We start from the raw sequence: 12,963 nt of genomic DNA on the forward strand, positions 1-12,963 counted from the left end.
ATATTATATTATATTATATTATAACAAAATCACAATAGCTTTTGCTGTGCAGAAAACAATTTGACTTGTTATGAAAAATGTTGTGACTTAAGACCTAAGACAAGAAATCATTAGCATGTATAATCCCAATACAGCACTTGTCAAATAGAAAATGTCTTTGAAAATAATTTTAACCTCATATCTTAGTATAGACTAAATTTTTTAAAATGTTTTCTAGTATTTTACAAAATTACTTTTGGGAAGTTGCATTTCACTGAATCACAATTCATAGGTATATATCAAGTCTAGAGATGAGTAGGTGGGTTTTGGTATCTTTTTTTCTTTATTTTTAAAACATTTGCCATTTTATTTCAGCGGTCCCGAATTCAGGTTTGGCTATATGAACAAGTAAATATGCGAATAGAGGGCTGCATAATTGTAAGTATCTGAGATTTATGTTCTTTTTTCAGCAGTATATCATAAGGAAAGTCTTGAGAAGAATCAAAAGCTAAACCGTAGGAAAATGTCTTTGAGACTTGTGTGTTGAGTTCACAAGCTGAGAAAAGAGATGGGAGATTTTTGAGTGCTAACCGTCTACATAACACACTACTAGCTTGAGGCAAAATAGTGACAGGAAAGAAAATATCAATGTCCTTGATTTTATTAAGCATATTAATATGAGATTCACAGGGAGAGATGAAAGAGTACATTCGAGATGCAGGGAAAAAGAAATATTTAAATGCAAGATAACAATATAAAGTGTTCAGAAAAAGATAAAAGTTAATTAAGGAAAGCCTCCTGGAGCATATGGGCTACAATCATTCTTAAAGAAGTGACAATAGTTACATTGTTTCACTACTGGTACATAAGCACTTTTTGGTGTGCCACAGATAGATCCTTGGACTTTTCTGATGTCCTGAATAACCTTACTCCCCTTTGCCAATCTTTGATGAGGGTAAAGAAAGGCTATAGGGTAGCTGAAATATTAATACACAATAAGTTAGTTAGAGGTAGGTAGAATGTATTCCTAGTGGATCCTGAAAACTGAAAAAGTCTGGGAAATACTGCCTAGAACAGAGGTTCTTAATCTTAGACCTATGCATTTTTTTAAAAAATGGAATAACTTTCAATATAATTGGTGTTCCTTTTCAAACCTATGTATTTTAAATATTTTAAAACTTATGAGAACCATTTCGTAGACTTTACCAAACTACCAAAATGAATTTATTACACACAAAAAGGTTATTTACACAAAATATTTATTACACAAAAAAGAATCTGTGAGTGAGAGAGAAGAATGTATGTAAGTTAATTTACATAGAAGAATAGTGGTTAAAATAGATTTCTTCTGAAGAGCAATCATCAAAGTTTCTAGGTCTTCCTTATTTCATTATTAAAACTAGTAGTGGGGTGCAGGTAGGCGACTCAGTGGATTGAGAACCAGGCCTAGGGACAGGAGGTTCTAGGTTCAGATATGACCTCCGACATTTCCTAGCTGTATGACACTAGGCAAATCATTTGACTTCCATTGTCTGTCCCTTACCTCTATTATCTCTTGGATAGAATCAGCACTGATTCTAAGACAGAAGGTATAGTGTTGGTTTTTTGTTTTTATTTTTTTAATTAACTAATTTAAGAAAAATTTAAAAACAATAGTTGGGGAAGCAGCAGTGGATAGAGAGAAACAATGGTGGTATGTGTTACTATAGTAAATCATAGAATATATTGGTGTTGGATTATAACAAGATGTCTTAAAAATACATAAGTTTCATATGCCTGGGATGATTCAAGTATTCTGCCTAAAGAATGTAACTTCTCAAGTTTTGAGTAGAGTGATTAAAATTAAAGAATGACAGTTTATGTTATTATCTAGGGTTTTGATGAGTATATGAATCTTGTATTGGATGATGCAGAGGAGATTCACTCTAAAACAAAGTCAAGAAAACAACTTGGTAAGAGCATACCTAGACTTACTGAATTTCAGATAATGTAACTTCTGAAGAATTTACTAGTTTCTTTTTAAAACCATTCCTTAGTCCACCTAATAGTGACTATAAAGATTCATGATCTCATTTCAACCAGTGAAAAAGTGTAGTTACACATTGGGGACTCCTCTCCCATTAATATATTCCAGGCCTTTACTCTTTCCTCTCTTTCCCTCTCACCTCTCTATTTCTGGTCACAATCTTCATGTTGACTTCACCTTTTATCAAGAAAGGTCTTTTGCTAAAAATGAGCCTTTGAATTTCATGTCTTGTGTTTTCCTTAAAAAGTTTCAGTTCTATAAGACTTGTTTTTGAGAAGCAGTAGAGTGGTTTAACTATGCTTCTTACTGCTTAGATTGTTTTCCTTGAAGTCTTGATTATATATTTAAGTTAAAACCAGATTTTGTACATGATAAATTTAAAACTCAAATCCAATTCAGTTAGCATCTGGTGAGTTTAAAAAAAATTTTTTTTAAGCATTGGTAAGGGGACAGCAGTATAGAGAGCCAGGCCTGGAGATGGGGAGAGATCCTAGTTTCAAATCTGGCTCAAGACACTTTGTATCTGTGTGACCCTGAGCAAATCACTTCGCTCACATGGGTGTGTCATGTTTCTAAATGTTTGAAGATGAAGAAGGAATAAACTTTATTAAGCTAGGTGATGGTTTCAGATTGCAAAATGAAACCATGTTTTTGTATATTACCAACGTAGGAATTTATTTTCCTTGACTATGGATGTTAGAAAAGTTCTTTCTGTCTCACGAGAAGAAGATGAAATAGATATAATTTTTAAACCTTTTTAGGCCTCCTTATGCTATAGATTTGAAATTCTGATGAAGTATTAGGAAGCTTTTGTGATAGAAGTTCATGAATTCTAATGCTTTTTTATCTGTTATCTGTTGCAGGCCGGATCATGCTAAAAGGAGACAACATTACTCTACTACAAAGTGTCTCTAATTAGAAGTATATGGTCAGTGAAGTCAGGAGGCACACAGAAAAGAAAACTTTTTTTTTCTAAGTTACACTCGCTGGGCTGCAAATAGTTCTACACATTTTTCCATGTTATTTTGATCTTTTATGGTATTATAAGAACAATAAATGGGATGCTCTGGGGTTTGTTTCTATTAAAAAAATTCTGCATTGAATTTCTTTCTGTCCATGAAAGAACTTTTCATACAGTGGTGCCATTATTCCTTGTTAAAGCTTGGAGGTTATAGCTGTTGTTGCTGGCTTCAGAGCTCTCTGAAAAGAGGTAACTACCCCAGGTATTGCTTTTCATAGCATGCAAAAAGAGAGTGGTAATTTTGTGAGTGTTGAGCTGCATGTATTGTGAAGGTAGTGTCCTTAACTAACATAGGACATCATATTGTAAACATCATGATGGGGACCTTGGAGCCAGTCCAGTGAAATTAGTTTCTTGATGAGTAGGCACTCCTGTGCCATTGTTACTAACTTGAAAATTATTTCCTTAAATCTAAAGGCTTTGTGAAGAAGAGAGGGAGGCTGTTATTAGACTTGTACCATTTTCCCATAGTTGTCTGTGTTAAAGTGGTCGGAAATTACTTCATTTTCTGGTCATTAATTTTAATACAAGTCTGTTACTAGGTTTGTTAGACATCAGGGCGAATAGGAGAAAGGAAATGGGGAAAGTATTAGGCAGGGGTGGGAGGCATTTCCATTCGAGGCAAGAATTGGGAACTTTTCTAGAATACTATACACAAGTAGGCAGACACCAAGATGGAATCCAGTGTCTAAGGAAGACCTCTTAACTCTTACAGACTTTTGTTTCCATCCTCACCTGCTTCTCTTGTCCTAATTAAAACCTAAAACTCTTTTCTGTACTTAAGTATATTACTCTGGCTGAGAGGAGAAAAATAAGTCCAACCTTATTTCTCTACCTCCTTAAAGGGTCAAAACAGAGCCTTGCTATAGACAGCATATGAAATCACTCTGTGGCTCCAAAGGGTATCTTCAGCTCACTTTACTGGCATCTGCTTGCCTTTTATCTAATCTGAAGTTAAGGTTTTCTTTATTCCCATAATTTCTGAGTTTGGAACTCACTGAACTATTTGGTGTGTGAAGGAGACATTGGCCAGCAGAGGGCACCGCTGCCCTAGACTGAGCTCCAGCCCTTAGTTGTGAAATGAACCGAACCCTTTTCTGATGAGAGTACAGACCTCCCTGCTGCTTTTTTGGCACTAAAATAGCTGGGAAGAATGATAACAAGCTAAAGCAATATAATCCCTAAGAAAACCTGCTGGCTGCGCTCTCTACTTCCCCCTACGTCCTCACTGACCCAGCTGCCCTCTGTAAGCAGAGCTGTGCCTGCTGTGGCTTATTCTGAATAGATCAAGGAACAGAAGGTTCTATTTTTGACAGCGCAAATGACGATAGTGAGGAATAAGGTACAGTGAACGCTTACAATTGGGCTCTGTATTTAGAAAGCGCCTTGCTTGCTTTTCTGCTCCACTGGAGCCTGTTGTGTTTGCTTTCTAAGTTGTACTTTTCCATAAACGGGGGAGATTTTCTTTTCTCCCAGGCAAAAGATGTAATAGGAGGGGGTGTTGCCTTCAACTTTTAAGGTTACTGAAACTTGCTGCTGAGAAAGCAGGCCTCAACCAGGAGACTCTGGTACAAGGACAGTTATTTTGCTGGAATGGCACTTGCTTTCTAAATGCTTTCCTCTTAGACACCTACCTGTTATGCTTGTGGGGCTCCCAGAAAAAAGTGAGCCCTGCTATAGTCTGGTTTTGTTTGAGTAGTGGTTGAGGAAAAGAAAGAAGGTGGGTTTTGAATACTTTGGAGATTTTGCAGTGGGAGGATGCCAGTTATTGGCTTTGGATTGTTTAACATTTTATAAATAGGTGAGAAAAACTTAAACAAATTAAGGTTCAGGAAATTGTGAGGCAAAGGGGGCCTAGGGCAATCTCCAATATATAATAGGCAGCCTTGTAACCAGTTATATATGCTGAGAACAGAGTTAGTATAGAAAGGGAACGGCTACTTTTCCATGAAGTCTTTCTAACTAAATTACAATTGGCTTCATTCAAAAATTGACCCCAAAACAATTCACTTGTATTCCTTCTATAGTGAGTTTTTGAATCCTACAAATTGAGGCTCATAAGAGGCCTAAATTATGATTTGGTGTTCTTGGAATCCAGCCATATCACTGTCACCAGTTTGCCAGCTTTGGGCAAGCTAACTCACTTCTACATGCCTCCGTTTCCTCACTTCTGAAGTTAATAATTACCCTACCTATTTAATAAGATTGTTGTAGGTTTCAATGAAGTAATAGACTTGAAAAGTTGAAGCGCTTTTAACTTTGGAAAAATAAAATCTTTGTGTAATGTACAGTAGTATAAAGTAGGGCCAGATTTTATCTTTTTACTATATGAAAGGCATTTGCTAGGCATGTAATTAACTGGAACTTTTTCAAAGTTAGTATTTGGCTTAATCAGGAAAGCAAATCTTTTTCATACACTTAGAAAGCTACTTCAGTAGCATCTCATTGTTTAAGTGTCACTTAGAAATTCTTGACAGTTAAAGAAGGCCCTAGCAAGACTTCCATATGACAGCATGGCTATGTTCTTGTGCATTTGTAAAATGCCCCTTTCAGGTAGAGTAGAGAAACTGAAGCCTTAAAAGATCCCACAGTACATCAAAGTGAGAACTGGGACCAAGATAACAAAAGCCTGACTTTTTACCGTATTGAATTGGCTCCTTTAGATATAGGCATATAAAACCAAGTTTATATTTGTTATTGCTATTTGCTCAGTGTTACCTATTGACTGAACATTTACTGAATGATTAAGAGGTGCCACCTTCAGAAAGTCCTACTGTGATGCCCCATGACAGGTTTTCCTAGGTGTTCAAAACTATGCCAACAAAGCATAAGCTCTGATAGCTCCTGCCATCTTGGAAAAGCTTCAGATACTATTTAGGCAAAAACAGACTATTTGTTTTTTCAGGACAACTTTAGCTAAGTTTAAGGAAGAAAAAAAAGGTTGTTATCAGGAGTCTGGCCACTCGCTAATGAATTCTTTAGACAGAAAAATGCAAAATGGTTCTTGTTCCTGTACAATCTCCTGCTTCTACAGTAATAGATGGAAGAACAGTATGGTGGAAAAGAGGGCTGAGGGTGCTAAGGATCACATGGTAGGTATTTAGACTATAAACCCTACTTGGGCTTTTTTGTTCTTTGAATGTGAGATCCTTGTTTAGTGACCCATAATGTATGTATTACTGGAATCTGAATAATGTTAAACTCAACACAAACAAGACAAAAGGAAGTCCTAGCTAAGTGGAACAATGGCTCACAGGATCTCTTTGAGAAGCAAAGAGGCTGGCAGTGCTAGTATTATTTTTTGCCCAATGATAAGAACAACAACAAAAAAATACCTTTATGAACATTTTGTCAAGTAGGAAGTTGGGCACAGGAAAAGATGGCAAAGATGTCAGGAGTAAGAAATGAGAGTTCAAAGACTTGTGAGCCACCCAGAAACTTTACATCTATACATCTTAAACCCTCTCCAGAGGTGTGTCAGCTCACACATCAATAGTTACATTTTCAATATGAAAATATACATGTTGGAAATTGGCAAAACACCACAAATCATGGCTTTATCATTTTGACAACTGTCTAGACCAGTGATGGCAAACTTAAAGAGGGGGCCAAAGGAAAGGAAATCATCTGTCAGTCTTTTTCTAAGGCAACTCTTCTGAAGTTTCATTGTATTGTATCCTACTCATTGTATTCGTCAGATTAGGAATAATGTTGCAGGATGGATAGAACATTTCAAGGTGCTGCATCTGACCCTTGGGTCATAGTTTGCCCATCACTTGGCTAGACCTAAGAAAACGATGGGGGAAGTATTAATGCATAGTAAACTTAAAAGTGTGTTGTGGGGGATCATAGCTAGGTGGCTTAGTGGATTTAAAGACAGGTCCTGAGGTTAAATCTGGTCTCATGCCCTTAGCTTTGTGACCCTGGGCAAGTTACTTAACCCCCCCCCCCCCCCCCCATTGCCTAGTCTTTATCATTCTGCCTTGGAACCAGTACACAGTAATAATTCTAAGATAGAATGTAAGGGTTAAAAAATTTTGTTATGCATACATTAAATATTTACTAGCACATATCACTGTCATATCAAGGACAGGATTGGGAAACTGGCTGTGGTGAGCAATAAATATCACCAAAAATGTAAGTAATTAATAGAAAATGACTTGTTACCCATGTGGGAGTCATTTCTGAGTTGTCTGACTGGCTAGAATATGACCACTAATTTGTTAGAGGTAAAAATCAATATCAAACTAGGCTAAAGAACAAAAATTTAAAAAACAGTATGCAATTTAAACAACTCCAGTCTGATCTATTTAAATAAGTTGTTGGTCCTGAAAATTGGGAAATGAATAAAAGAACAGATACTGTCTCAGACTGTCACCATTTCCTAAGGAAGTTTAACTGATATAAATCAGTTGCCACAATGAGACCAAAAGAGCATAAAAACTTCTCAGCCAGAATACACTTGATCTCTGCCAAGAGCAAAAATGTAGCCAAGGTCAACACAGACTTATATAAAGTCATTTTAGAGATCTCATGAAGGAGGATTATAGAAGATTGAGTACTAGCACCTCATAAAACAGCAAAAAAGCAGTAGAGAGAAAAATAAGCTTATAGAAAGGTTGGCAAGGCACTCAGCTACGTTTAATCATCTCAAGGGTATTTAAAGATGAAACTAGGAGGAGAATAAAAAAGACCAAAAAGGATTTCTAAGACTTTGCAATAGAATCTTTGTCTTAGTGGGGCCAGCACAGCCTTACAGGCCCCAGTGTGCTATGAGGAAGTAGGCATGACACTGAGAGGAAACAAAAAATGTTTGAGCAGCTGGACTAGACTAAGTATATATGGGAGGGCCCTACAAGGGTAACACTAAGGGCAATAAAGGAAAGTGGAAGATGTACCTAGAACTCGGAAGAAATTTCATGCCCGCCATTCCCCACCTCAACCCCTGTAAAAAGTAATATCTGCATGGCCTCAGACACTTCCCAGCTGTGTGACCCTGGGCAAGTCACTTGACCCCCCATTGCCCACCCTTACCACTCTTCCACCAAGGAGCCAATACACAGAAGTTAAGGGTTTAAAAAAAAAAAAAGTAATATCTGCAACATTTTTGAGCATGTATATACTGAAGCAATCCTAGATAAATAAAGGCATGAAGGGAGACTTGACATTTACAAACTAGGTTCTACTTGGAACTACATCTTTTTAGCCATTCAATTGAATAAAAGTTAAAGCAAATAAAAAGTCTTATCACTTATTTTTTAGACTAAAAAAAGATGCCTTTGATTAAATAGGGCAAAACCACCTCAAAGACCCTTCTCTTAAGGAATATTCCAGGTATAAGTCAAAATCAAGACTCCTTGAAAATGTATAATATAAAAGAATTTTTAAAAATTAATTATCTGATATATTGGTATTTGATGGCAACTAAGGCATAAAATGGATCAACTTGTCATAGGTATTTTCCATGTCTATAAATGGTATCTAAAATAGTCAAAACAGAAGAAGAATTTGATAGTAAGGGCCTCCCTTTACCCTAGACACTAATTATAAGACCTAGAACATTGTGGCACCTCTTAAAAGAGATCCATAATTAAGCATTTGCCCTAATTATTCAAATTTTAAAAGTCAGATAAATGAAAAATCCCAGTTTTCTAGATTGTGGTCTATTCTTCCAACTGCATGCCATAGAATGGGTCCATTAGGCTCTGTGTGTATATAAAAATATATCAAAACAAGTGATCTGCTAGACAATGAGCTTGGCCTAGAATTGATAGAGCACTAAGGGCTCTAGCTGTCTAGGTGAATCCCTCAAAGAGGGAGCTGGACTGCTTTGGGGACATTTTGCTGTCCATTTAGTGACTGCAAGCTTCTCAATCAGCAAGTACTTATTAAGCCCTTAACATTTGCCAGGTACTATGCTAAGCTCTGAGGATGCAAAGAAAAAGCAAACAGTCTGGATCTTGGAGAAGCTTATGTTTTAATGGGGAGACAGTATTTAAATCAGAGCACATAAGAGAAATCCAGAGCAGAAGATTGGCAATTGGGGGAGACTAGTAAAGGCTTGGAGAAGATAACACTTGAGCTGAACCTAAAAGAAACCAAGGATTATAAGAATTGGAGGTTGGTTAGGAGAGTATTCTAGGTTTGGAGAACCAGTACGAGGTCAGAGGTTAGGGAGATGGACTATTATGTTCAAGGAATAGCAATTGGAGTGTAGAGAAGGGCAGAATATAAAAAGATTGCAAAAGTAATGTTGTGGGAAAACAAACCAAGTTTGTAGCAGGATCTTGCACCAAGAATTGGAGCTCAAAGCTGTTCAATCCAGAAGTATGAAAGTGCAATAGCCTAATAGCTAATGGAATAGCCCTGGAGCTGATAGAGTAACCCAAGATATGGATCAGGATTTGTGTATTGAGGATCTGAGGGCTTGTCACCTCCCATTCCAGGAAAAACCCCACCTTTTCCCAGAAAAGTCCACCTTTGGAGTGGGTACATATGGGGCGATGCATTATAGGTTGAAAACCCTGGAAAATGAGCATTGAGGAGGTGGATCCAAATCCAGGTAGAGATGTGGTTTGAGGTTTTACATGTTATGGGTAATCTTGAGGACACCAAAAAGGGAATAAGGAGCATGTGCAGGTTTGAGGGATTCATCTAGTCTGCTAGAGTCCATTGTGCACATGTCCCATGTTTCTACTCATCCCACTTGCCATCATTTGTCAGTGAAGGAGAGGTCTCACTACCCTTCTGGAATACCCATATCAAAGATGGGAACATCGGGAGGATATAGTATAGTAGATTCCTCTTATCACTATAGGTAATTAATAATGCCTAACAGTTCAGAACTAAAGTAATAGAGAACAATATAAGCGATTAATAATACAAAACAGCACAAAGCTGATGTACAGAACAGCAGTACAGAACTAGTACAGGTGATTAATAATACAGAATGGTTAACTGATAATAGTATAGATTTTATAATTTATGCTTGACTAATGCTGAAACTAGTGAGAAATACAAGATTTCAGAACATGAGGGTCCCACTTCTATCACTGCTTATCACTGCCCATTGCCCACCTCCATTGTAAGAAGGGGTCAGGTTGAGAAGAGCTTTAAATGCTGGATATCAGTATTTGATCTTGGACACTGGAGTTTAATGAGAATGGAAGAAGGGACTCCATTGAAACTGGCACACTTCTACATAGAAAAATCACTTTGGTGGCTAGATGGAAGATGGGTTAGAATTGGGAGAGACTAAAAGAGAGGTGATGAGGGTCCTCTAATAGGATGTTGGCTGTGAGTAAAAAGAAGAGGTTAAGGAAAGATGTTTTGAGAGAAGAAATTACAAGGCTTAGCAAATGATTGGGTATGATGAGAAAAGATTTCAAGAATAGCACCAAGAGGGTAAATCCTGGGTGATGACCAAAGTAGTGGTCCTCACCAGTAATAGGGAAGTTCAGAAAGAGGTGGAGGATTTAGTTTTGTTTTGCTTTGCTTTTTCTAACAAAAAGTGAAAGATTTTATTAAAAATTAAGAGGAATCAGAATATTTTAAGTTTATTCTTAGAATAGAGGCCCATCTTTTTAGTTATGGCATACTTCTGGTACTGCTGTAAGGAGGTTGCAATACCCTGTCAACCAAGAAGTTAGAGAAGTAGCATCAAGGATGTCATCAGATGGATGACTAAGATGAACCTGTCATGTGATGACAATGATTGGTAATTCATGAACATGCTATGTTCTCCTTTGGTAGCTATTTAATGTCAAGAGATCTCAAGGTAGCTTCCCAAAGCACTGATCAGATCCCTGGTGAAGGGTTTCTAGGAGAATATTGACAGATAACAGGATGAGGGGGTAGATAGAGATGGGTTGTCTTTTGAAGTGTTTACTAGCATGAATGATATGAGAGATCCACTGAAGCATCTAGAAGTAAATGCTCTCCAAGGTACTAAGGTTTCTCTGTCACTGGAATATTAGTAGTATATTAACAGGGGATACATGTTTTCTGGACGACTATTAAGTCTATGTTCAAAGATAGACCATTAGCAAGAAGGGTGTATGTGGAGAAGTGATATGGTATTGACCATTTAATGAGCCAGTGATAGAGGAACCCAAGATAGCAGGAGTCACAATATTAGATTACCCTTGTCCAGCTGCCTAGAAGTCTTCTATTGGCATCAACCCTTACTTCATCTCAGTTTTTCCCCTTTTAAAACAATGGAGCTAAGACACATGATATCTAAGATTCTCTGGAAAACACAAAGCACACATGCATACATGAGCTTCGAATATAGCTTCAGATGTTGTACATCACCATTTTCATGGAAATAATTTTTATTCTTTTGAAAATTGTTTTTTAGTAAAGAAAATTGTGCAAATTTAAGGTGACTAAAATATGTGTTCTGTAATGGGACTGTACTAACACTGAACTGTGTAGACCTGGAGCTGGCTCCCCAGAGCCTCCCCCTCAAGCCTGTACATCTCAATGGTCTTACAGGAGTCAGTTAAGAGAACAGTAAAGAGACTAAGAACCACATAGATAAAGAGGTCAATGAAGGCCAGACCACTATGTGCCAGAGAGGCTAGAAAAGTCAGAAGCACATCCCTGTTAGTGAGTAAAAACAGGCATTCAAACCCACCAAGAGGGTCCAACTCCAGCCTGATCTAGTCTCAGAAATCCAGCTTAGGTAGGTGGCCACCCCAAAGGAATAGAAATGTTTGACACTGGACAGGGAAAGTATAGCACTTCCAGGAGGAAAAATATTTCTGGAAAAAGGTGAGGCGGCAGATGACACCAACCCAAAGGTCTTCCCATAGCATTCTGCCCTACTCAGTATCAGTGGTTAATCAACCAATTAGACTCTACTGTTCTCAAAACTTTTCCATCAAGGAGATGGATGGCCAAGGCCTCTCAATTTTACCTTTGTAACATCTCTCACCTCCTTTTCTCCTCCAATAACTGTCCCCATCTTGTTGTAGGTCTTGGTGTAGGCCCTCATCTTCTCACCTCTGAACCATTGCAGTAGACTTCTGGTTGGTCTGCCTGCCTGCCACAAGACCCTCTCCACTCCAGTCCACTTAGCTAGCTGCCTGTGACTTTTCTGAAGTGCAGATCCAACCACATCACCTCCCTAGTAAACTCCACTGATTCTCTACTACCTCCAGGATCAGATACCAAATCCTGTTTGGCATCCAAAGCTCTTCACCTTCCTAGTCTTAGACTTTTCACTCTTATTCCATGTAGTGACGCTGGCCTCCTTCCTTTTCTTCAAACAAGACACTCCCATCTCCCAACTTGGGGCATTTTCACTGTATGTCCATTATGCATGGAATGTTGTCCCATCTCATCTTTACTTCCTCACATCCATGACTTCCTTCAAGTCCCAGCTAAAACCCCATCTACCTTCTACAAGAATCCTTTTCCAATCCTTCTTAATTCTAGTGCCTCCCCTCTGTAGACTATTGCCCATTTATCTTATCTGTACATAGTTGTTTGGGTGTCTTCTCCACATTAGACTTGGAGCTCCTTGAAGGCAAGAACAGTCTTTTGCCTCTCTTTATAAACCCAGCACTTAACAATGTTTGGTGCTCAAAGAGAGAGCTAGGTGGTTCAGTGAAAATAGAGAGCCAGACCTGGATATGGGAGCTCCTTGGTTCAAATCTGGCCTCACAGATTGCCTGTTTGTGACACTGAGCAAGTCACTTGACTCCAATTGCCCATCCTTTACTGTTGTTCCACCTTGGAATTGATACTAACAATTTTAAGATGGAAGCTAAGGATTATGTGAGAGAGAGAGAGAGAGAGAGAGAGAGAGAGAGAGAGAGAGAGAGAAGAAGAAGAAGAAGAAGAAGAAGAAGAAGAAGAAGAAGAAGAAGAAGAAGAAGAAGAAGAAGAAGAAGAAGAAGAAGAAGAAGAAGAAGAAGAAGAAGAAGAAGAA

At 37.9% G+C, this 12,963-nt stretch overlaps 1 protein-coding gene across 1 annotated transcript; it reads left to right on the forward strand.

Moving 5' to 3' along the window:
* Positions 1-298: 298 nt before the first annotated feature.
* Positions 299-3,108, forward strand: LOC123255906 (small nuclear ribonucleoprotein E-like; the record flags this gene model as incomplete). Its single annotated transcript, XM_044684622.1, has 3 exons — positions 299-417; positions 1,853-1,931; positions 2,869-3,108. Coding segments are annotated over 3 exons (254 nt in total), but the record flags the coding sequence as incomplete, so codon positions are not given.
* Positions 3,109-12,963: the final 9,855 nt, after the last annotated feature.

The sequence above is a fragment of the Gracilinanus agilis genome, unplaced genomic scaffold, assembly GCF_016433145.1.
Source record: "Gracilinanus agilis isolate LMUSP501 unplaced genomic scaffold, AgileGrace unplaced_scaffold53946, whole genome shotgun sequence".
Classification (NCBI taxonomy): Eukaryota; Metazoa; Chordata; class Mammalia; order Didelphimorphia; family Didelphidae; genus Gracilinanus; species Gracilinanus agilis.